Source organism: Pipistrellus kuhlii, unplaced genomic scaffold (assembly GCF_014108245.1).
Source record: "Pipistrellus kuhlii isolate mPipKuh1 unplaced genomic scaffold, mPipKuh1.p scaffold_m20_p_18, whole genome shotgun sequence".
NCBI classification, from domain to species: domain Eukaryota; kingdom Metazoa; phylum Chordata; class Mammalia; order Chiroptera; family Vespertilionidae; genus Pipistrellus; species Pipistrellus kuhlii.
The window spans coordinates 25,834,138-25,859,995 of record NW_023425493.1 but is presented as its reverse complement, the minus strand read 5'-3'; the positions used below and the strand labels follow the sequence as shown (position 1 = coordinate 25,859,995).

At 46.1% G+C, this 25,858-nt stretch overlaps 1 protein-coding gene and 1 pseudogene across 17 annotated transcripts in view; one reads left to right on the top strand and one right to left on the bottom strand.

Moving 5' to 3' along the window:
* Positions 1-25,255, bottom strand: part of TPM3 (tropomyosin 3) — a 30,127-nt gene extending 4,872 nt beyond the window's left edge. For 2 of the 17 annotated variants that reach the window (XM_036441755.2, XM_036441750.2), the window contains exons 1-8: positions 15,985-16,220; positions 9,335-9,468; positions 8,026-8,143; positions 7,840-7,910; positions 6,289-6,364; positions 5,508-5,570; positions 5,271-5,340; positions 4,233-4,311 (exon numbers count right to left, since the gene is read on the bottom strand). In XM_036441755.2, the coding sequence (XP_036297648.1) occupies positions 4,233-4,311; positions 5,271-5,340; positions 5,508-5,570; positions 6,289-6,364; positions 7,840-7,910; positions 8,026-8,143; positions 9,335-9,468; positions 15,985-16,116 (743 nt within the window). In that variant the 5' untranslated portion in view covers positions 16,117-16,220. Of the gene's footprint in view, positions 1-1,607; positions 3,484-4,228; positions 4,312-5,270; positions 5,341-5,507; positions 5,571-6,288; positions 6,365-6,901; positions 6,978-7,839; positions 7,911-8,025; positions 8,144-9,334; positions 9,469-15,984; positions 16,221-24,069; positions 24,196-25,062 lie in introns of those variants that run through there. The other 15 variants (XM_036441744.2, XM_036441741.2, XM_036441739.2 and 12 more) reach the window with 15 other exon arrangements.
* LOC118721151 lies at positions 17,337-17,770 on the top strand (annotated as a pseudogene).
* Positions 25,256-25,858: the final 603 nt, after the last annotated feature.

Genomic DNA, 25,858 nt, shown 5'->3' with positions numbered 1-25,858 from the left:
TGGGGATCGAGCCTGAAGCCTAAGCATGTGCCCTTGACCTTTCAGTTCACAGGCCGATGCTCTATCCACTGAGCCAAATGGGTTAGGGCAACAATAGCTGTATTTTAAGGGCAGAAGTTAGAATGAATTTTCAAAAGTGCACTGTTCTCCAAGCCAGTGGTTCTCAGTATGAGTAATATTGCCCTTTCTCTCCCCACAAAGGACAATTTGGAAATGTGTGGAGGCAGGCTTTAATTGTCACAGTAACTAGAAGGCCATACAAGATATTTGCTGGGCAGGGGACAGCAATAAGTAGAATTGTTCTGTACAACCCAGGATTGTCCTGGGCTAAATAAAAAACCCTCCATACTGGTCTGTAACTCCATGAGGCCTAGGACTGGACCTGTCACGTTCACTGGGACACCCCTTACATAGATCCCATGAGCAGCCTGACTCCCCTGTAGCATCCATATCCAAGTTAAATAGTGTGGCTCCTACTGCTGTCTTGGATCGAAGGTGTAAGCAGAATCTTATCCCTTACAACAGACTGGTCAATGAGGGTTTTGTTCCATGTAAGGGGGAAAATAAAGAGAGAAGTGGGAGCATTTTATTGCTTGATTAATTCCCAGGACGCACAGTTCCCTTGGAATTGCATGAGGTCAGAAAGACAAACATGGTTGTTCTCTCACAAGAAACTTATTTAATAAGTTTCTAACTCTGCTATCTCTAGTGACTAAAAATTCAGGATCAGATACCAGCTCATTAAAGTTATTGGTTCCTGATAACAGCACAAGAAAACAAACCAAAAAGGCAGCCCAGAGAGTCCATCTGGTCTCATTTCCTTTTAGCATGTCTAATTAGAGAACAATCTCATGAATACTGGACATCCTTAGGCTTCCTCGTCTGAATTAGGTCAAGTTCACTCAGTATCAGGAAAGGGCCAGTAAGGGGAAGCACATCAGCTTTAAAACCTCAAAGTTCAAGGAACGAGGGAGAACAGATTTTGCTTTTGATATTTTTTACCCACCCCAACTTGGAGGTTGGGGAATATTATAACAAACTACAGGAAAGGAAAAGAAACTGGGATACGGCTGCCTATCTAAAACAGGTTAGATCCCCCATCAGGTAACTTGGGGATTAGCCATGTTTTGTTCCTCGTTCCAACAGTGGTAACGAGGAAATAAAGAATACACATTATCAGCCTGTGGTTCTTTCTGAGAAATTATAGGAAAAAGTTAAGATGTCAAGCACTTTGAGATTACCAACGATGCCATTCCAATAGGAGATCCAAGCTTAAGTATTACAGGATGGTTCTGGTCTCTATCACTGATCACGCCAGCCACGGACATGGAGAAAGACAGGAGCTACCAGGATTATCACTTCACTTTCCTCATTCACATTCTCCCTTCTTCCTTTTCTAAGAAGCCCCTCTGTGCCAACGTCAACTCCTTCTGCCCAAATACTAAACCATCTAGGATTGGACTATCCAATGCAGAGGCCACTAGCCACGTGACTGTAAAATTTAGATGAAAAGTAATAGAATTAGAAATTTAGCCCCTCAGTAATATTAGCCATATTTTGAGTGCTCACCTAGTGTCTACAATACTTTCCACCAATTCACTTTTTTGCTCTGTGAAATATAGCTCCTCTCCTTGCTCTTGGGCTCAAAATGTACCCTTTGAATACAGTATTAATGACAACGTCCCATCTCCAGTTAATTTCCTTCTTAACCTGCTGAAGTTGAGAATCACTGAACTTCATAAAGTATCAAGGCTACTCATTCCGCTTTATCCCTCCAACCTATTCCATTTGGCTTCCTCGTCCATAGATTTTTCTCTTTGCTTAATTCTTTTTACATTTACAATTGTCTTTTAAGGTTCTAAATCCTTCCATGGCCTAAACTGCTTGTCACCCTATGGATTCCCAAATCAAGCCCCCGATAGTTTCACCTGGAAACTAAGTTTTTCAGACTTATAGTCTCTACTTTCCACATGTTCTCCCTGCACCTATATCACCACCATTTTCTCACGCTCAGGACCAGTCCTTGGCTTTTCCTTCTCACATTCATTGGCTAGGCCCTTCAAAATACCCATCTTCATGCCATCTCTTCCCCACCATCACTCCAGTCCAGACTATTACCCCTGGGAAAACTGCAATGAACTAACCCAGTGTCTCCCAAAGTGTAGCACAGTCACTGCTAGTGGAGGTGAGATGTCAAGCTATATGCATTTGTGAATTTCAACATTTTTTATTATGTGTATTTCTTTAATGTGCAATAGGAAACAGTAGCACACATCAAACATTTGATTTCAAGTTAGAATTGTGTGGAGTAAGAATAAAACAAATTTGAAACCAATAAAACAATGTAGGCAGCAAGTGAATATGGTAAATCCCCAAGTGGTATGAAATTTGGGAATCATTGTCTTCATCAATCACTTTGATAATCTGCTTCTCTTTCAATATACTCTTAACTCAGCTGCCAAAATAACTCTTCTTATATGCTATGCAGACCACAACACATCCTTGTTGGAACTCTCCAGTGTCATCCCCATTACCTAGAAAATAAAATTAACCCCAGCCCAGCCTGATTTCAGCACACATCTGTCCCAACTGTCTAAATCTACCTTTATAGATATTGTGTTCTTCCCATCTCTATCTATGCCTATGAATGCATGAAGAAACCATTACCACCCTGTGCGAGTTTATTTGTAATAGGCATGCTTGATTGTGTTAGTTTTTCTGAAAATCACTTATCACTTGTCATTTGTCTCATAGGAGGAGGCAAATGGTAATAAACCTCAAATATGCAAGAAAGATTTCAGGAAGAAAACATTAAACTGTTGAAAGTTCTATCCACCATGTGCTTTTCTATGACTTGGGATGGCCAGTTTTAATGGTAACATAGTTGGGTCCACCGGATGTTTTGAGGATGCACCGTTTGAACCACTGGCAAAGGGTAGACAATGTGTATTGGGAGGCACTTCAATGGACTCCTGACCTTAAGCAAAGGAGGAGAACCTGGAGAGGATGGAACATTCCAGGCGGCATGACTTAAGAACTGCAAGAAAAGGACTTGGATGGTCTCATTCGGCTTAAACAGCAAGACTAGAGCTCCCCAACTAGCCCACCACTCTGACAGACTCAGCTCAGGAGAGTTGAAATGCCAAGAAAAAACAGACACACACAAAGTGGCTTTGATTATGCAAGTCAGAGGAGGGAGGGCCTGTGATAGCAGTTCCCCCATCACACCCGAGGCTTTCTCAGGGACAGCAGCAGCTTTGTCAGTGACACAGACGCAGGGTGGCGTGAGGCTTCCGAGGCGGAACATTTTAATTTCGGGTGGGGTGGGGAGAATACATAAGTTGCTTTTGTGGCCCCTGCCCATCCTAACGCCTTGGGGACCAGCCAGGCTGATCCAAACGAAATCCAGAGTGAGAGTGGGGCGTTGGGTTCCCCAAGCAAAGGGGGCAGATCCAGAACAGAGCAGAAACGGTGGCAATTTATCTGCATGAAAAAGTAAGGAGACTCTAGGTGAGAAGGACTAGTGCCAGTCTACACAACCAGATGGGAGGAAGGGAGCAGAGAAAAGGAACAGGTGGCAGTAGGAAGGATAAAAGAGAGCCAGACACTATAGCCTGAGTCACTGGCTTCTTTTCAGGTTAGTGGGAAAGATACCAAAAGGAAGATTAGCATCAGGACCAGGGATCCACAGCAAACAGGTGAAGTCCCCAACAACTCTTGTGGTGCTTTTTACTAGCAGGCTTGCTTTGGGACTAAAATTTGGGAATCCAATTCAATTGGTAGGTAAACTTGATTATTTCCAATTATGAGTATTTTATCCCCAGAATTTTATCAGGGCCCAAACCAAATACACCCAGGAGGTCTGAGTTTTGTTATGTATTAGAACCCCAGTCACTGGTTCTCTGAGCCCCATTTCCTTAATCACACGAGGACATGATTCTACCCTCAGCAGTACCCCTGCTGAGAAAAGTGAATTTGAGGAACAAATAGAAAAACCATAGTGTTATAACAAAGGGGCTGTGGATAAAAATTACATGTAGATCAGGGTTCTACCACGGATCCAAGATTAAATGCCTGCCCAGCTTTTGCCAACAAGTAACCAGCACCAACGTTTTAGAGAAAAGGGTGGAGATTCTCGTGTCCAGAGGATAAAACCAAAGCATACTATGCAGTCTATGCCCCCGCTCACCCACAAGCCAAGGTCCCAGCCCCATCTGCTGTCAGATAGTTACATAGAGGTCATGTCATTGAGGGCGTGGTCCAGCTCCTCGCTAATGGCCTTGTACTTCAGTTTCTGGGCATAGAGCTCATCTGGACAGGCACAGGAACCACAGGGAGGAACCAGGGGGACAGAGTGAAAGGTATCAAAAGCAGATGAAGAGAGGGAATCATTAGAAATCAGGAAAAGTGTCACTGTGGGTCTAAACCACAGTTAAGAGCACCATGACTGGCCATTTTCAGATCCACTGTCCCCCCAGGACAAACTGGACTTCTTGACACCTGTACTGACTGCAGGTTAAGAGGTGGGCACAGTCATGACTAGAAATTCCTATTACCGAAGGCACAAGAGGTTCCCACTGCCATCCAGTTAAACCAATTTCTAGCAGTGACAGTGCTTAATTTAACACAAATAAAAAATAAAGTACATTAATATCAGATACTTTCCTAGCTGCCAAGGATAACCAGTATTCTTGGTCCCTTTGCTCTACAGGTTGCCTGCTCAGACTCTCCAAAGAATACCCTGCTACTCAGAGTATACCAAAGGAGCATATTTCAGAGTTCTCAGAGTACATTTACCCTTTTCAGGGTGGACATGTTGCCAAATTGTGGGGGGACAGAAGTATTCAGAAAGCCCATGGTACTGGTCAGCTCTGAGACAGCTGCGTCTCTTGCAGTTTCCCACAACTTGAGTGATGAACAGATTGCCAAAAGCAGCCATGGAGTGACACATGTTCTCATTGCCTTCCCAAAGTATGGCTACCATTTTGATCCAGAATCTAAAACTAAAGCTATAAGACTATTAAAAATTGGTGATAAATGCTGCCATTATCAATCTCCAAAAGGATGCAAATTCCCAATATTAGGTAAAGTCTAAAGGGGAAGATTAAATGTAGACAGCCAATTCTATTCTAGGGTTTGACCCACTTCAGCTAATTGTGGCAGGGCACAGGATGCATGCCCAGTCACCACCAACTCCCTTTGACCTCCTTGCAATGGGCAAGGTCTTCCTCTATAGTCCAGTATTTTAATTCCTCTCCCGGGCTCCATACCTTCCAAGTCATCAATTGTCTTTTCCAGCTTGGCTACCGATCTCTCAGCAAACTCAGCACGCGTCTCTGCCTAGGGGAAATACAAAACCGTTGGGATCAGAGAACAAGACAAATAAGAGAAGAATCTCTATCATCTTCACCTTCTACTTCCACACCTTTCAGAACCAAAGCCAGTCAGTCTACACTATGCCTTATATACAAGTACCTCTAAATGCTTGGGCCCTCCCCTCAGCTCACCTCCTTGAGTTTATCAGTGAGAATCTTTATCTCTTCCTCATATTTGTCTTCTTTTTGAGAGTACTAGAAGAGAAATAAAATAAAATTTTCAGAGTAGAAATTATTCACACAGACCACACACACACATATCTCCCCCCTCCCCCTGCAGCCCCCACATTTACTCTTATGCTGAATATCTTCTTGGATATACTGTGCTGAATGGTTGGTCCATAACAAAGAGCAAGGCCCATTTCTGGACAGTAAGTCCTTAAAATCCACAAATCAATGTCCTAAGTAAGAGTCTTGAAACCTTATTTTTTAAAGGGACCTCACTTTTGATCTTATTCAAATCAACCCAGGGGATTACTTTTACTTTTACTTCCTCCTACTTAATGAGTAAGTATAGTGACAACCAAGACCAGATGGCTAAAACAGTGCCACATGATGATAAAGACAACTCTTCTGTTTCGATTGCTTAGTAGGTCTCAATCTGATACCACCTGTTGCTCTCCCATCTTTCTGCTAGAAAACCTATTAGGACCCCTGATTGTTGTCATTCAGCACATCCGTATCAACCTGAGAACATGACCCCAGGCACCTGAGACCATGTCGTTATTTTAACTAACGCTGTCGAAGTACAGAAGAATTACCATTAAACTTAGAATCCAGACAGAGGGCAGGTAGGTAAGAAGAGGATCCTTCTCACTGGATTACATAAGGCATGAGTTTCTGCAGTCTCTAATTAAGGGTAGGGCTGGGCCCAGGCCCCCAAAGCCTGTCACTTTCACAAACCAGCCCCTACCTTCTCCGCCTGAGCCTCAAGAGACTTGAGGTTGTTGGTGACATTCTTCAGCTCCTCCTCCAGCTCAGAACACTTACTGTGAATATTTTACATACCGCAGGAGAAGAAAGGGGAAGAAGAAAAGAAGAAAAAAAGGGAGAGAGACACACAGACATGAATTGATCCTATCTGTAGAGATTTGGAAGGCATAACAGGGAAAAGAGAAGGTCCCGGGTAATCTGAGCAGGCAACAACCCTCCTCCCTCTACCAGAGACCATGTCAGGAGTTAAGACGCCCATGGGCTAGGACTCAGAATGTTTAGATACCAATAAAGAAACGCTTGCGAGAATTCACTACTGGGAACAATTCATAACTGCTACCTGGGGTGAGGTGGGAACAGATGTCCAACCCAATAGTCCCCCACATCACCCAAGGGAAGGAGAGACCCTGTGGAGGCAGTGAAGCAACTGGGAAAGAAAAGATGAAAAATGCCAAGAAGTGGAAAAGAATGGAGCATTCCATGAAGAGATGAGAAAGCACTCAACAAACCAACCAGTGGAGGGAAGGCAGCTGCAAAACAAAAACAGAACCACACCATACACATAGCCTCTCCGCAGGTTTAATGGTTAGTACCTTTTCTTCAGCAGCACTCAGACACTTCAGGTTCTGGTCCATCAGTCTGATCTGCTCATCCATCTCTCGGCAACGGCTGTTAGTGATAGTCACGGGGATCGCACAAGCCAGGTTGTGGGGAGGGAGAAAAGTCAAGAGGGAACACAGCAAGAAAACAAGCAGCAAAATGGGGGGGGGGGGAAATAGGAAGAAACACCACCATGGTCATGATATGTCATGTATGGGGAGAGGGGAATGCAAGGGAAGCACAAATATATATATGCACTAGCTCTAACTTTGTTATGCAAGGCCCAGAAGTACCAACAGGAGAGCTGATCATGCCTGCCCTTGCCCTAAAGTTCCCCAGGCAATTGGCAAAGTGGTTAAAACAGAGGTAAGCCTTAAGGCAGTAGAGCCACTTCAATGCCTCAAGGAGAAGCAGACCAGGTGAAAGAACCCAGTAGGGCCTTCCAGTCAACGGTTCCCCATATATTAGTCTTTATTTTCCCTCAATTAGAAAGCCTCGCCGAAACCGGTTTGGCTCAATGGATAGAGTGTTGGCCTGCGGACTCAAGAGTCCAGGGTTCGATTCTAGTCGAGGGCATGTACCTTGGTTGTGGGCACATCCCCCGGGGGAGCGGGGGGGATGTATGTGTGTAGGAGGCAGCTGATCGATGTTCCTCTCTCATCAATGTTTCTAACTTTCTATCCCTTTCCCTTCCTCTCTGTAAAAAATTAATAAAATATATTTTTTTAAAAAGCCTCAATCTGTGACCTGTCACTAATAAGAAAGAATAAGAAAGCCCAAGGCCATTCATAGGGCCTAAAAAAGCACTAGAGACAATGCTTCCTCTAGGCCCTGTTTAACAAGGTTAGGGAATGCTAGCTTACTCGCACTGCCCAAGCCAAAGGGGAAGGGAGAGAAGGGAGGGCAAAGATTTGGGGAGGAAGACACTCACGACTCTGCCAGCTCAGCTCGTTCCTCTGTGCGTTCCAAGTCTCCCTCAATGATCACCAACTTACGAGCCACCTAGAGGAGAAGACCGAGGGAAGCTCAGCAAAGCAAACGAGGAGACATTTCCCTCTCCGGGTTCTTCTGAGAACCCCAAGGTCACCAACAGAGGGACAAACTACCAGTGCCTTACCTCTTCATACTTTCTATCTGCCTCTTCTGCAATGTGCTTAGCTTCTTTGAGTTGGATTTCCTGGAGTTCCATCTTTTCTTCATCTTTTAAAGCTCGGTTTTCAATAACCTTCATACCTCTGTCAGAAACAGTAAGGACAAATGTGGCACTGACACTCTCAGGAATCTGTCATCAGCTACACCTCAAGTGACCCAGAAGTGCAGGTATAAAAGACCATTGCTCTCTGCTTACCACTCAAAGAGAACTCCCATAGGCCCCCACCCTACTTTAGTTCATTGTTTTAAACCTTTGTAAAAATAATACACACTTAAGAAATTAAGTATTTAAGTGTATGGTCTACGAGCATAAAGCAAAGTCTCTCTCCTATTAGTCCTGCTCATCAGAGGTAGTCACTTACTTCATAATCCTTCCAGAAATGTATCCCACAGATAAAATGCAGAGTCTCATCCCTAAGGGAATCATATACTATACTGTTCTGCAACTTGCCTTCCTCTCTCTCTATAATTTGGACACTATACGGTAGTAGTATACACACAGCTGGCTGTCTTGCTCGTTTGCACAGCCGCCCTCCCTGTGTCACTGGACTCGCAGTAGGGCATTTTCAGTTCTGAAAGCCTGTTTGATCCCATACAAGTCATCACACAGTTCACATATGGCAAGGAGCCAATTGGCCATTTTCAACAAAAATGAGTTGTGATTTGGTTTAATGACTATGGTTCTCAACTCATGAGAATTATCAAAGGAACTGTAAAAACATCAATGCCTAGTCCACTCTCGCAATGGATTCTAATTGAACTGGGGTAGGACCCAGGCATTCTGATATTTTAAAACTCCCTGATGATCCCCAGCCCTCACTCCCTTGATTCTAACAGTGCAGCCAGGGTCAAGAGTTTTTTAAGACATACTGCTAAGCTCTACTTCCAGAGTTCCTGATTCATAATTTAGTGGTAGGTACCAGCTGAGAATTGGAATGTCTATCAATTCCCCAGATGCTGGTGGTCTGGAATCTCTCTTTGAGAACCACTACTTTGGAGGAACTAATCGAGTAAGTTCATGACTCAGTAAGTGGAAGTCATCCTGGTGACTCCATTTAAGGATCAATGTATAAAGAAACCAATTACTAAAGGGTAACAGGTACAGGGTTCAGGTAACCCTAACTGTCTTCCAGTAGGGAGACTGTGCAGAAAAGAAGGAATGAGGATCCTATAAGAGGCTAGCTGTTTTTAAGAACAGGTCTATGAGGAAATCTTGACCAGAGCCATTATGAATTTCTTTGGCAATGCATGCTTCAAGAGGCCCCTCTACACACCTCTCGCTCTCATCAGCAGCTTTCTCAGCTTCCTCCAGCTTTTGCAGAGCAGTGGCCAGGCGCTCCTGAGCACGGTCCAGCTCCTCTTCAACCAGCTGGATCCTACGGTTCAAGGAGGCCACCTCAGCCTCAGCCTGCGTTTCAGTAAAATATGGAAAAGGGAAGCAGAGGCATGGTGAAAAGGAACAGAACTATGACAGCAAGACTGGGGCTGACCACCATGACAGAACTAGCAGGGTAGAACCTGTCTTAGCTCAGGTCAAGCAAACATGCTATGTATTTCCTGCCTTCTTCTGTCAACACACTACTACGTGTTCCACAGGAAGCGTGTTTTAAAACTCAGTTCTTTGCAGCCCAGTATTAGCACCACCCCCTTTCTGGACTCCGTTCAAACGCCTGAGTGTCAGCAAACATACCAGTAAAGGGTTCCTTCTGTCTGAGCCCTGGCTTAGAGGTATTCTTATTCTTATGAGTGTCTCAAACAGGAAATCTCGAATTATTTAATAATTTTTTTAAAATCCTCACTGGAAGATGTTTTTATTGATTCCCTTTTTTTTTTTTTTTTTTTTTTTTTTGAGAAACATTGATGAGAGATAAACATTGATCAGTTGCGTCCTACAGGCCCTGACTGAGGGATTGAACCCTCAACCCTTTCATGTACAGGATAACACTCTAATCAACGGAGCTACCTGGCCAGGGTAGATTACCAGTTAATTTGCTACTTAACTCAGGTTGTTAATCCTCTGATTACCCTACGTTGACACAGCAGGATTACCAGTTAATTTGCTACTTAACTCAGGTTGTTAATCCTGATTACCCTACTTGACACAGCAGAAGAACGACTATCTTAAGAGAATTACGTTGCCAGAATAACCTTCCAAATCAGAAAGTGAAAGAATACTGGGATACCTACTCCCCACCTTTTTAAAGCTGACAAGGAGCTTCTTCTGGTTAAAATTACCTGCTTTGGTGACATTATAAAAAGAACTGGGGGCAGAAGAGAATGTGTCCTCTCTGCCCATCACTACTCCTCCAGATTTCTGAATTGTGACTCCCGTCTGTTCCCCTTAGCCCCACGGCCTCACCCTTCCAGTACAGCTTAGAACAACCCTCTCCCTAACCTCTGCCCTGTAATCAAGCACAGGCTAGAGTCCAAGACATCCCAGGCCTCTTCCTTGGTAATGGAATGAGAAACAAGGAAGAGGCAGCTGCATGTGAATGAATTTCACTGGTAGAAAAGCCTCCTTCCTAAGACTGCTTTTCCCTCCCCCACCCCTTTAGTGCTAGCAAGTATGCCGACTGCCACAACCATAGAAGAATTCAACCTGCCCTGCACACTACCCCGTCCAGATGCTTATCCAAGTGCTTGGTAAACATGATCTCCCAGCCACAGCCCAGATTGCACCTGAATTCTATTACCCTGATTTCCTCCCGACAGTCAGGGGTGGGGACAGCTATCGAAATAGCCTGCGCCGCTAGCCCGTATGGGGAGGGGTACAGCCCATGAGATTTCTGTGACGCATCAGGTTAGCCTGCCCAGTGTGGCTCAGTTGGCTGAGCATCCTCCCAAGCACCAGGAGGTTGTGGTTTGATTCCCAGCCAGGGCACATGCCTTGGTTGCAGGCTCCATCCCCAGTAGGGGGCGTGGAGAAGGCAGATGATCAATGTTTCTCTGACAAGGATGTTTCTCTCCCCCCATTCCTCTCTAAAATCAATAATAAATTGCTTTAAAAATCGAATTATTTGGGTCCTGGCCAGGTAGTTTAGCTGGTTACAGGATCATCCTGATACACCAAGGTTGGGGGTTTGACTCCCAGTCATGGCACATATAAGAAACCACCAATGAATGTGTAAGTAAATGGGACAACAACTTGATGTGTGCCTTTCTCTCATCAGTAAATAAAATTTTTAAATCAAGTTATTTGAGACAAAAATTTCCAAACACAAACATGGGAGGTTCAAAGGACCAGTCTGGGGGGAGGAGCAATGTGTATAACTACCACCCTACAGGGAAAGAAAACTGAGACGTCTACATAAGCTGAATTTACAAGAAACCATTTGTGCCTCTAACTACACTAATCAAAACACCACAAAGCCAAGTATTCTCTGGTTTTGTCTCTTCCAAGAAAACAGATGTCTCCCAGAACATCACACATTTCACCCCGCAAATTCAAAAAGTCAAGATTGCAAGAACAATCCAGGCTATCAGGCAAGAACTATGAAACAGTATAATTTATCACACACACACACATATGCCTAGACAAAAAAAAAAAAAAAAAAAAAAAAAGCATGGAACCAGATTTGGAGGAAGCTCATTTAATCTCAGTCCCCTTCAAGCTCACCAGTTACCCAAAAGGAGTAGAAGATAACAGACTATGGGGGTGGGGTGCAAGGTTCCCATGACAACAAGCTGGCTAGGGCAGTTTCTCCCACACTTCAGCATTTACAGCATAATTTTTCGTGAGGCTGAAAAGGGAGAAAACACATCTTGGTGTCCTTATCAGAACATGTGCATGTTAAACAAGACTAGCAAAAGCAGAACCCAACAAGGGTTCAGACACACCCCACCCATTGGGGGGGAGGGCAGTTCTGTGTTTTTCTTTTTCCTTTTCCCCTCCCTTAGAAGATCAGTTCTCTAAAATGAAGCAAAAGCTTTCATGAATCAAGATCTCTTACAACAGATAATAGGTCAACCGAAGGACTTGTATACATGCATATAAGTACAACCAATGGACATAAAACTCTGGGGAGGGAGGGGATGTGTGGGAGGGAGGGAGGAGGGCAAAAAAAAAATTAAATTAAAAAAAAAAAATCTCTTACAATGTTTAAAGGGAGAAAGAGGCACACCTGATTTCCCTTCAAATCAGACCCTGTGCAAAACGCCTATCCTTCAGTCCTGCCAGACTGAATGGTACTACCTTCTGCAAACCAGGGAAACATTGTTTTATGCTATTCTAGTCATCCTAGGTGTAACATGCCCAGATGTGCTTTTGATCTTTCATCTACTCACCTCTGCCCAGCTTGGAGGACAGACTCGGGACCTTTCCTTCAGGTGATAATAAAATTCCCCACTACCCAGGTAGCAATGACCCCAAGGGGAAAGGGAGCGAAAACAGCAGCAATTCGGACCCATGAGAAGACAACAGCTTCAGCTGTGAACTAAGTTTGGTTCGAATGCTCCCATCCTCCATGCTAGAGGTCCCCCATGCACACCACACCCGTCAAGGCAAGAGGCTGACAGGCCACCGGCGCTGGGAGGTAGATCAGGGCCAAGGACAGAAGGGATTCGCCTAATTCTGGCATTCTGCCACTCTGGGGTTTCTCTTTTTAGACAAAAGCCACAGATGAAAGGCAATGAGTAATGGAAGTGAGGCTGGAGTCCTCAGAGTAAAGACTGCTCCAGTTCACTGTGTTCACAAATGTATCTACCCTGGAGATACCGTGTCCTTGGGGACTTCAGTTCACCAAGGGGAAGGCAAGCTGGAAGGGAGCAGAGCTATCAGCCCCAGAGCAAACAAAGGTGGAGTCTAAGCCGGCACTCCGAGCAAAGTGCTGTTTGCCTCTCCCCGATATGAGTGCGCTCCGGTCTGAAGGGAAAGTGAGGTAATCAGCAGGAAAGCAAACCCGAACCAAAGGAAGGCGATAAAGCCTCTTGCTCAGTCCCGCAGACCCATAGAGGAGAGAGCCACACAATGGTCAGTCATCTCACCCCCTCCAGAGACTGGAAATGTGGGAATAAAGTCAGAATCGAAACTTCTGTTCAAAGCCCACTGACTCCCTCACTGATATTCCTAATTTTTTTAAGACCACAAAAAGAAGGGCCAAATACCAGGGAAGCTAGGAGGTAAGGTGAACTATATGGGAGGTAACAGATGTTTCTCTTTCCCTGCCTCTCTCTAAAATCAATGAAAACCAGATCCTCAGGCGAGGATTAAAAAAATAAACTAAAAATAAATTGAAGTGGTTAAAAAGGTAAGTTTTATGTTATGTACATCTTTACCACCACCATCACAGCAAACACAGATAAGGAAAAAGAGGACATTTAAGTATTATGTTGCCCTCTATTTAAGTTCTCCTATTTAAGGAGACTGACAAGGTGCTGTATTATAAAAGGTCAATCCCCAAGGCCAGAGCAGGAAGGAAGATGGACCCCACAACTCCTCCAGCCTTAGCTCTGGAGCCAGCCGGCTTCCCCACAAGGGCTGGGTGTTCACACAAAGCAACAAGAAAAATAATTAAGAGACAATCTCACTAACAGCAGGCGATACCATCAGGGAGTCCCGGGCTTCCTGTGCCAGAGGGAGGTGCCTGCACAACCCACATTCCAGAACGTCCTAAGTCCCGGAGGATAAGAAGTAGCCCGATGCCGAAACCGGTTTGGCTCAGTGGATAGAGCGTAGTCCTGCGGACTGAAAGGTCCCGGGTTCGATTCCGGTCAAGGGCATAGACCTTGGTTGCGGGCACATCCCCAGTGGGGTGTGTGCAAGAGGCAGCTGATCGATGTTTCTCTCTCATCGATGTTTCTAACTTTCTATCCCTCTCTCTTCCTCTCTGTGAAAAATCAATAAGATATATATCTTAAAAAAAAAGAAGTAGTAACCCGAGCACCCCCACCCCTCCCACAGATGTGTCCGGCTCAGGAGGGGTTCAAAGTTCATGAGAGCAGAAATCAAAGGTTAGGCTCCTTCAAGCTGCGAGGCAGAAGATAGTAGTTTCATCAATATTTAACTACCCCCCTACTTCCCCATCGGAGGACTTCCTCCCTCGACCTCAGCTCAGGAAAGGAAATGGGGCAGGCTCCGAGCGAGAGGAGCTGAAGAAACATCTGAAGCTGCTCACTCCGCTGCCTATCACCCCGAAGTCACCGAGGGTGGAAAAAAGGGAACCAGGATTTCCTACAAGGAAAACCACCCAACCCTGGGAGGCCTGGGGTGGGGAGTGACATCAATCCATCCCAGACTATTCCTAGGATGCCTGTACTTAAATGGCGAGCCTAAGCCTGCAGCTCCACATAAGGCCAGTTCCTTCAGCCACCCAGCCACCCCCTCTCTCTTCCCCTTTAAGGAGAACAAAGGAAATGAGAAAGTGTTGTTAGAAATCAAGAGTAGCCCAGCCAATTCACCTCACTTGAATCGACAATTAGAAGTTAAGTTACTGGCATAATGAAGAGGGGAAACCCACTGAGGAAACGGTGACTAAGACAAGCTCCCAGCATATCCATTCCCAGTGCTATCAATAAATGAGTATCCTAACAATCTTCATAAACCTGGAGGGCAGCAGCCCTCCCTCCACCCCCAAAGCATGCATTCTCAGCCACTCCACAGAGCAGCCAAAAAGGAAAAAAGAACAAGAAAATCACCAAGGGGAAATATAACAGGGAATACCAATAAAACCCTGAGAGTTCTTTCATGGGGTTTTCAAATTTCAGCAAGTTACTTTCCTCTCCAGCTTCATCATCCTTCAAAACCAAAGCCTCAACTCAGGGGATCAGCTCCACCCACGAGACTGTACCCTAGAACTTGGAAAAGCTTATGGCTCATTAAAACGACACCACCCCTGCTAAGCAAAAAGCTGTTCCAAGGATCATTCATTCATTCCAATTCCCGTTGAATAAATATTTACTGAACTTCAAAAAAAAAAAAAAAAAAAAGACACTGGTGGATAATTGGGAAAGTAACAGAGAAATAGTACTAGAGCCACCTACGAATTCATTACGTCCTCTATCTCCACCAACCACAGCGCTTGGTAAATCAGAGACCTTGGCAGAAGTTGGCACTCTTTCCCACTCTCTGCCACATACACTCCTCGATTATCACCTAGGCTTGGAAGAAGTTCCGGTTCAGCTTGCACTAATCAATGACACTTCAGCAGTAAAGGCCTGAATGTGGTACCAGTTCCTGCCTTCCTGGTCCCCATGGGTAGGGCCAGCCGTGGTTTTTTCGGCTCCTACATTTGCACCAAAAGTAAGAAGAACCACCCCTCCCCTCTCGCTTCACGTCGGTTGAGAGTGGGTTTAGCAGTTGCAAGGGCTCCTCTCAGGAGAAAGGGAGGAGCTGTGGCCTCCAACTCCTCCAGGGAGGGCACCCCGCTTCCTCTAGGCCGACTGCTGCCTCATTTCCTGAGCAGGAGGAGGGAGCGGAAAGGCTGCCAGCAGGCCAGGCCGGGGGCTTTCCGGGGGTTCCTGGCCCCCCAAGCCCCACCCTTTCACAGTAGGTTATAGGCCCTGCCCAGCCCCGACCGGAGAAGCACCCCTCTCGGGCCGGAAACCTCAAACCAGAGCAAAGTGACGCCCCCTCTTTCACAGGGAGTGGGGGAGGGAGAGGCCGCCGAGTCCCTCCCTCCCCGTGGCCGCGCCCGGCGTCGAGGGGCTGAATGAATGAGCTGCAAGAGGAGGAAAGCCACTCCCAGGGCCCCAGGAGGCTCCATTCCTCCGGAGGTCAAGCCTGCTGCTGGCCCCAGCACCCAGTGCCCCTTCGCCCACCGGAGGGCCACCTAAAGCCACGCCCCACCCACCCTCCGGCCCCCAACTTCATCTCCGAGCCCGCCAGCCCCCCGAGGGCCGCGCTCCCACCGCCCCGAAAGGGACCCAGTTCCGGGTCCCAGCTGTTCCAGCGCCCGCCCCTCCCTCGCGCGCCTCGCCCTCCGCGTACCTGCTCCCGAGCCCGCCTCTCGCCCTCCACCTCCCGCTGCAGGCGCTCGGCCCGCTCCTCGGCGTCGTCGGCCTGCTGCTGCAGGACCTGGATCTTGCGCTTCACCGCCTCGATGGTGGTGATCCCGGCCATGGTGCCCACCCAGCTCCAGCTCCTGCTCGCGCTCGGCTTCCTGCCTCCTCCGCTCCGCGCTGCAACCGCTTCTCGCCCCACTTCCGCCTGCTCCGCCCTGAAATACCGGAACTCGCCCGCCCGCCCGGATGTGACGCCACAGCCGCCGCGCCCGCCCAGCCCAGCGCCAGGCCGGCGGGAAGGCGGCCGCCCGAGGGATCCCGGCGCCGGGAGCGAGGGGCGGCGCCGCCCAGTCGCCCCAGGCGACCGGCCGCTCCTGGTCTTTGCCTTTGGGCCAGTAAAGAGGGGCGGGGTGGCGGAGAAGGAAGGCTACCGTGGTAATCCGGAGGCGCGTCCGGGTCAAGCCTCTCTGGCCCCCCCCAGTGCTGACCCATCACCTCCGTACCCGCCAGGGCACCCTGTGTATTTCTATAAAAAATATATACGGTACAATCCTCTGCTTCCACCCATCCCACACCGGCTCTGAAACCAGGTGCCAAGAAAAGCTGGAACGTTTGGGGGCCTCATCTTCCAAAGCGCCACACCTCCTTTCAGACCCAGCTATGGTAGGTTCTCCTCCATCTCCTGCAAGTCAAGGAAGGCAAGTCGGGGTGTGGAGGAGATGGGCAGGTTGGCAAATCACTCGCTCTGTTTGCATCCGTTATGAACTTAGCCTTTAAAATACTAACTGTTGCCTTAAACTGGTTTGGCTCAATGGATAGAGCGTCTGCCTGCGGACGAAGGGTCCCAGGTTCGATTCCGGTCAAGGGCATTGTACCTTGGTTGCGGGCACACAATGTTTCTAACTCTATCCCTCTCCCTTCCTCTCTGAAAAAAATTGATTATATATATATTTTATTTTTTTATTTTTAAAGATGTTTCTAACTCTCTATCCCTTTCTCTTCCTCTCTGTAAAAAACAACCAACAACAAAAAACTGTCTTTTCCCTGTTACTTTGAGTCAGTATGCACTGCGACTTACCGATCTGCCAGCCCCTCGATAACTTAAATGATTCGGGACTTGGTAAAGCAATTAATCATTGCTTACAATTCCTTTTGTCGGCGAGGAAGGTCTTATGCCCCTATTTTATCAGGATGCAATCCTCTAGTATGGAGCATAGCTGAGATAGGCCAGTAAGCCAGGGAAGTGGAATAGGAAAACAGACATAGTTAAACAGCAATTTACAACATTCTAAAAAATCTAGATCCCAAGCAGTTTGCTGTCATCTAGTAAATCCTAATTTCCCTAAACCAAAGACACTTGGGTCTTCCGGGGACGGTGACTTCAGGCATTCACCATGGTCCAGCGTTTGACATACCGCCGGAGGCTGTCCTACAATACAGCCTCTAACAAAACTAGACTGTCCAGAACCCCTGGTAATAGAATTGTTTACCTTTACACCAAGAAGGTTGGGAAAGCACCCAAATCTGCCTGTGGTGTGTGCCAGGCCGACTTCGAGGAGCTCGTGCTGGGAGGCCTAGAGTTCTAATGAGGTTGTCTAACGAAAAAACACGTCAGCAGGGCCTGTGCTGGATCCATGTGTGCTGAATGTGTCCGTGACAGGATCAAGCGTGCTTTCCTTATTGAGGAGCAGAAAATTGTTGTGAAAGTGTTGAAGGCACAAGCACAGAGTCAGAAAGCTAAATAAATTTAAAAATGAAGCTTCTTTGAGTAATAAAATAAAAAAATAATAAAAAAGAATTAATGGTTTGGCCCGGCCAGTGTGGCCCATGGTTGAACATCAACCTAGGAAGTAGAAAATCCTGGTTCGATTCCCAATCAGGGCCAATGCCCAGGTTGGGGGCTCGATCCCCAGTGCGGGGCATGCAAGAGGCAGCCAATCAATGTTACTCTGATCATTGATGTTTCTCTCTCCCTCTCCCTTTCTCTCTCAAATCAATAAAAATATACTTTAAAAAATAAAATTCACGCCGAGACTAGTTTGGCTCAATGGATAGAGCGTCGGCTTGGGGACTGAAGGGTCCTGGGTTCGATTCCGGTCAAGGGCATGTACCTTGGTTGCGGGCACATCCCCAGTAAGGGGTGTGCAAGAGGCAGCTGATCAATGACTCTCTCATTGATGTTTCTAACTTTCCCTTCCTCTCTGTACAAAATCAATAAAATATATTTAAAAAAATATATAAAAAAATAAAAAATAAATAAAATAAAATTCATGTGGACTCATGTTGTTAAATTTTTCCTGCATTAAGTCAAGAACCCACACACTCCCAGCAGGCCCTAGGCAGACTCACCAAAGCCCAGGTCCCCTTTCCCGTAATACTGTTACCAGATCTTTTTTTTTTTTTTTTTTTTTTTTAATATATTTTATTGATTTTGTACAGAGAGGAAGGGAGAGAGACAGAGAGTCAGAAACATCGACGAGAGAGAGTCATCGATCAGCCGCCCCCTGCACACCCCTCTCTGGGGATATGTCCGCAACCAAGGCACATGTCCCTGACCGGAATCGAACCTGGGTCCCCTCAGTCCCCAAGCCAACGCTCTATCCACTGAGCCAAACCGGTTTCGGCTGTTACCAGATCTTTTCTGCAACAGAAAGATATGAGTGCCTGGCAAACTGTACTGAAGAACTGAGCCTCCATTCTGTGTTATAACCTTCACCAATTTCACTGCCACTTCTTCCAGGTACCCTAAGGAGCTATTTATGAGTTAGAAACTGTTCCTCCAGGCACTGCCATGCAGGATTTTTGGAAGAAGCACAACAGTAAAAAGACTTGAAAATTGTATCATCTGCCCTAGCTGGTTTGGCTCAGTGGATAGAGCATCTGCCTATGGACTGAAGGGTCCTGGGTTGGATTCAGGTCAAGGGACCATGTGCGGGTTGTGGGTTCAATCCCCAGTAGGGGGTGTGCAGGAGGCAGCCAATCAATGATTCTCATCATTTATGTTTCTATCTCTCTCTACTTTGCCCTTCCTCTCTGAAATAAAAATATATTTAAAAAAAAGAAAATGTTGCCGAAACCGGTTTGGCTCGGTGGATGGAATGTTGGCCTGCGGACTGAAGGGTCCCAGGTTCGATTCCGGTCAAGGGCATGTACCTTGGTTGGGGGCACATCCCCAATAGGGGGTGTGCAGGAAGCAGCTGATTGATGTTTCTCTCTCATCAATTTTTCTAACTCTCTCCCTCTCCCTTCCTCTGTAAATATCAATAAAATATATTTAAAAAATAAAAAAGAATCCTAGCCCCTGAAAAGATTGGAAGGTAAGACAGTTGCTGCCCTTGGTGCCAGGTTCTAAGGATACTCCTTCTGGAGGCTCTCTTTTCATATCTCCTTTTATTGTAGAAATGCTGAGCAATGAATGAGCCGAAACCGGTTTGGCTCAGTGGATGGAGCGTCGGCCTGTGGACTGAAGGGTCCCGGGTTCCGGTCAAGGGCATGTACCTTGGTTGCGGGTGCATCCCCAGTGGGTGGTGTGCAAGAGACAGCTGATCGATAACTCTCATCAATGTTTCTAACTCTCTATCCCTCTCTGTAAAAATATATTTTTAAAAATATTAATAAATATTAATAAAATATATTTAAAAAATACTGAGCAATGAGACCATTCAGAGGAAAGAACTCCCATAGATAATAAGTAATTTTCTTGGTAGAGTAACCTGTTCACTTTGATGCCCCCGCTTCCTCCAGGAATTGAGAAGGAACAGCAGGGTTCTGAGCCTCAGCAAACTCTACCCAGAGGGCCTAAGAATTTTTCCAACTCTCTTGGGAGCAGCCTGACCAGAGGGTCTAAAGAAGCAGAAATGAGATTTTGTCATCTGGGTGCTGTTCAGCAGGGGGCACTACTGCACCTCCCTTTTCCCTGGTGAAAAAGCAGACCTCATCCGAGACAAACCAAAGGGGTGTTGAGACACCATGCATTCCTGAGGCTGGTAGATGTCAACAGATAATCTCTTGATCCAGGGAAACAGATGGATTGACTCTGACAGTCTTTCAAAGCAGGATGGACGGGCAGAATGCAGCCCAGTGCTATTGTTTTCATGGTGACCAGCACTACAACAATAGATCCACAGGTCTGTCCGTGTCCTCCTCTTCCCAGCCCTCCCACCTCCTGTACTTAAAATAGGGGGTAATGACTCTGTGTCCTAACCATTGCATGCCTCTTCCCCCAGTTATACAATAATTGGTTTCTAACTTCGTCTCCTATTGAAAGGACCTTAGCCATGGTTTCCCAACAAAGCAATGTGAATGTTCTTACTACCACTGAACTGTACATTTTTAAGTGGTTAAAATGGCCAATTTTTAAATTTTTATTTATTTATTGACTTGAGAGAGAGAGGAAGGGAGAGAGAAACATTAATTTGTTGTTCCACTTATTTTGCATTCATTGCTTGCTTCTTGCATGTGCCCTAACAGGGGATTGAATCCAAAACCTTAGTGTATCAGAAGGACATGCTAAACAACGGAGCTACCCAGCCAGGGCTAAAATGGCTAATTTTATGTTATGTATATTTTCCCACAATTAAAAAAAAAGGTCTTAGACAAACTCAGAAAGGGAGAAAAAAGACGTTTGGACTACCTGTGCAATAGCCTTGACCTTTTTTGTTCAAGCAGTCCTAGCAACTACATGTTCTGGCAAGGTTTCTCAGATAGCCAGAACTCCCTGCAGTTTTTGACTCCTCTCTTTCTTCCCCATATCTCTATCAAAGTAGGATACTTTGTTTACTTGCTTATCAATCTCGGGGCACAAACTAATCTGTTAACTTCCTTTGTACTGGGCAGAGCACCGTCCCCGCAAAAATGCACGTATTATGTTGCTGATGACTGACCCTTGCTATCTACTTTAAATCTTGCTGCCTCCTCCTTATTCAGGGTTTTTCCCCATTCTTTTTTTTTTTTTTTTAACTAATTTGTTTTACAGAGAGGAAGGGAGGGAGAGGGAAATATCAATTTGTTGTTCCACTTATTTATGCATTCATTGGTCGATTCCTGCATGTACCCTGACCCGGGGATTGAATCTGCAACCTTGGTATATCTGGACTACGTTCTAACCAGCTATTGTGAGCTGTTCGAACAGGCCAAGACACCCCAATTTTTACAGACACCTCATTTCTCTTCTTTGGCCCTTTGAGGCAGGAGTGACATTTTTCTGCAAAGGGCCAGGTAGTAAATATTGCTGGTTTCACAGGCCATCGAGTATGGTGACTACTGTCTTGCAGGGTGAAAGCCAATAGACAATACGTAAGTGAATGGTCATGGCAATGCTCCGATAAAACTCTGTACAGAACCAGGCTGGGCCCTGACTGGTTTGGCTCAGTGGATAGAGCATCGGCCTGAAGACTGAAGGGTCCCAGGTTCGATTCCAGTCAGGGGCATGTACCTTGGTTGAGGGCACATCCCCAGTGGGAGGTGTGCAGGAGACAGCTGATCGATGTTTCTCTCCCATGAATATTTCTAATTCTCTACCCCTCTCCCTTCCTCTCTGTAAAAAATTCAATAAAACATATTTTAAAAAGAGGCGGGAGCCAACAAGGTTTATCTGAGGCACCATTTTGCTGCTGAAAAACAATCCATAAGAACAACAAAAACACAGGTTGGGGCAGGATTTACCCCCCAGGTGGTCGTGTGCTGGCCCCAGCTTCCAGGGGGGGAAAAACACGCCTTCCTCCCTGCATCTTCACCAGACCTAACAGATGTTTGCCTCCTGCCCTCAGCCCTTCTCTCCTATTTCATGTTGTACATACCTCATATCGCTGAGGGTACTTACTGACTCGATGGGAAGCTAACAAAGGAGAGGGAAGTTGAGTGAGGTGTTTTTTTTTTTTTAATCCATGGTTTATACATTTAAATGTTTTGGGTGGATTCCTAAATAAATATGAGGGTTTTTTTTTTTCAAATATATATAATATGATTATTTTTCAAATAATCAAATGAATATACTGAGTATGCTTAGGTGGGGGATTACGTGTGTGTATGTGTGTGTGTTGTGTGCGTGTATGTGTGTGTGTGTGTGTGTGTATGTAAAACAGGACAGAATTTATCCCCAGGAAGTTCCCGTATCTTTCCAATGATACTCACATATTATCTAAAATCTCTAGGTCCCATTGACCTCCCAAGATCTTAGGTTAGACTCTTTATTTCTCTTCATTGCTCCTGAAAACACCTGTTCAACCCAAATACTATTTCAGCCTCAAGATTTCCCAGAGATTTGTCACCAACATCTTACAAAATGTTACCAACCTGCGATTGTGCCAGTTTGCAAAAGAGACCCCCATACCTGTTTGTTAGAACCAGGGAGCTCTGTTCATGGATACCTGGCCCCTCGGTCAGGCAACTGCCACAGGCCGCCAGGCATTTGCCCGAAGCCCCAGGGGTAACCTGTGTTTTTTGCAATTTCACGAGAAGGGTGAATTCATAGTTTGCAGTGGTGCAAACTTTTGGGAACTATGAATACACATAATGTATATGATCCTCTTAGTATCTCTGACCTCGGACATGGTCACTCACCACTTCCCCAGGTCATGGAAAGTGGTGAAGAGCCACAGAAGAGCTCAGAAATCTAACAGCAAAGAGGCCAAACGTGAGGATCCGAAAACATTGGTGAATGGCCTACTCTGTTTTTCTAGCTATTTTCCAAAACCAACTGTAATTTTAAAAAACATGCTCCGCCCTAGCCAGTTTGGCTCAGCAGATAGAGTGTCGGCCGGCATACTGAAGGGTCTGGGTTTAATTCCGGTCAAGGGCACATGCCTTGGTTGCAGGCTCATTCCCCAGCCCTGGATGGAATGATGTGTGCGGAAGTTTCTCTCTCTGTCTCTCCCGCTCCATTCTACTCTCTCTAAAAATAGAGTGTTGCCTGTGAACCTAAAGGTCCCAGGTTTGATTCTGGTCAAGGGCATGTACCTTGGTTGTGGGCACATCCCCAGGAGGAGGCATGCAGGAGGCAACTGATCATTGTTTCTCTCTCATCTGATATTTCTAACTCTCTATCCCTCTTCCTTTCTGTAAAAAATCAATAAAATATATTTAATAAATAAATAAATAAATAAATAAATCAATGGGAAAATATCCTTGGGTGAGTATTTACAGAAACAAAAATAAAAAAAATACATGTTCCTATTTTCCTGTTAATTCAGAGCTGAGAATTGACTATTTCCATCAATACCGGGACATTCTTTTGTTGCTAAGATACCTATGGTACTTTTGTATGTAACCTCGCGTTTATCTTTGTGGTAACCTTCAAGTCTGAAGTAAAGGAAAGTAGGTGGTTATGGGATAAAATAAAGTGGAAAAGGGAATTTATTTCCTTTTCAAATGGGAAAGTTCAGCTCTAGAGAAGCTGAGTTATTTAGTCAAGGTCACAGAGTAAGGTCAGGTGTTGGCACCTTTACCCTCTAAGATTACCTCACATCCAAGATCCCATCTTATTTCTATTATAGTCTGTCATTCTAAGGTCCTCTCTGCTGCCCCAGGAACAGTGCTTCCTATAGCATCTCTGTAGCAGGAGGGCAGAGGTCCACATTGGCCAAGAGAAATAACCCTAGACAAGGGCAGGGTCAATGTGACCTCCTTTGTCCCATTGTGAAAACTGAGCCGCCTTTGCTGGGCAGTTAGGACATGAGACTTTCCCTATTAATACACACACCTCCGTGCCAAGCCCTGGACACAAAAGCTAAGAATGTGGCAAGGGGAGGAGGGATACGTGACAGCAGTCTGGACATAGAGTCCCTTCTCTTTGTCCAGGTCCTGGAAAAGATCATTCAATTCCCGGGTTGGGGTGAGACCAAAATAAGAGGCTCCTATGTGTCTTGGAGAAAGAAAGTATTTCAATACATGCCATTAAAAGGATGTGCCAGCATGTGGTTATGTGCTGTAATGTATGTGGGTACCTATGTCTATGTTCTGTGAACCCACAAGTAGGTATGACCAAGTGTGTGCGGAATTTAGTCATACTAACATGAAGATCTTATATGTGTGGGTGAATGCCCCCCTCCACCCCCATCTCTGTAATACTCACGTCCGCTGCCTTCTTCTCTGCCAGCTCCAGCTTCTCCTGCGCGTCCTTCAAAGCCTCGGAATACTTGTCCAGCTCGTCTTCTGTCCCTTTCAGCTTCTTCTGCATCGCCGCCAGCTCATCTTCTAACTACGGGAGCCGCAAGAGTCACACACAAGACACGCGTACACAACAGCGCCAGGCTCAGGCCCTGGGACCTTGAGCTCAGACCCCTGAGCTGTCACCAGAATGACACACTTTCTCTCCAGTGACTTCCAGCCAACTGCCCCAGGAGTTTTACTGGCCTTGGCCTGTGACCCTGTGACCTCTGACCCTAAGATGATTTAGTTAGAGTTCTCATCTAAGACTCTGGGATAGTAAATATATTAGGGGATAGGTACCTATAACTCCATCTAAGGGAAACAGAATTGCTATATGCCACGCGCCTGCATTTTTCTCTAGAAATGGGTATTCTTCCAAAATGTGATCTAGCCCTAATTCGTTTGGTTCAGTGGATAGAGCATTGGCCTGCGAACTGAAAGGTCCCAGGTTCGATTCCGGTCAAGGGCAAATGCCTAGGTTGTGGGCTCGATCCCCAGGGGGGACTTGCCAGAGGCAGCCGATCCATGATTCTCTCTCATCACAGATGTTTCTATCTCTCTCTTCCTCTTCCTTCCTCTCTGAAATCAATTATATATATATATATATATATATATATATATATATATATATATATATATATATTTAAAGGACAAAACACAAAATTGATCTATTCTCACTTAAATCAAGGGGAAACGCTACAGCTCAGAAGGGGCCACTAACTTTCCCTCGGTCACACAGGCAGTCTGAGCTGGGTACCCTCGTTGTCCTCTGCCTATCCAGGAAGGCTGAGGAAGCAGAGGAGTTTCTTCCACCCCAAAAAAAGGTACCAGTGGTCACTGCCTTTTCCGTGAAAACTCTTTTCCACTGCCCCGTCCTGCTCACCAGCAGGTGAGAAACCCCGGCACCAGGGCCTACCTGTTTACTTCTTTCCTCGGCCTGCTTCTGCTCCGCCTCCGCTTGTTCCGCCCGGTCCAGAGCGTTCTCCTTGTCCAGCTTCAGCATCTGCATCTTCTTCTTGATGGCCTCCATCATGAGCGGCGGCCGCTGGGGAGCTCACCTGGGAACGCTAGAGAACTGGAGACTGGGGCCCGAAAGGAGGTGCCGCTGGCTGAGTGACGAGGAGTCCCCCAGACTTGAGCCTTTATCTCTGCTCGTGGCTCCACCTCTTGTTCCTAATATAGTCCTTCCAGGGCCCTCCAGCCCATCATTGTTCTCCAGGGGGAACACAGGGTGAGACGCTTCATGGACTGACATCACCAGCAAAGAAAAAGTTGGGGAACAGCTGAGGCCGATTTTAGACAATGGAAAGTGGGGGAGGGGAGAGGCTCTCTCTGACCCTGAAACTTTCCACTCACTCTGGGCAGCCAGAGCAGGGATGCGGGAGAGGAGAACACTGACATAGAGAAAGGTACTTTGGTGATTCTAGACTGGTCGTTGTCTCTCAAAGGGTCCTACTTTCACCTGGACTGTGTTGGGTGCTGATCAAATGCCACCACTGAATGTTACCTTTTGGTTTCTGGTGTTCGGGAAGCTTGAGCAACAGTGCAAAGGGGAGGTCACTCATGATCCTGAAAATTCCCCCAAATCCCCTGTTCAAATGACTGTGTTATTTTGAGAGTCTCTACTTGGCAGGGAGACCTGTTCCTCCCCCTGAAGAGCCACAGGGATGGGGTAAGAGGGAAGGGGGACGTCTGGAAGGCCATCCCAGAGC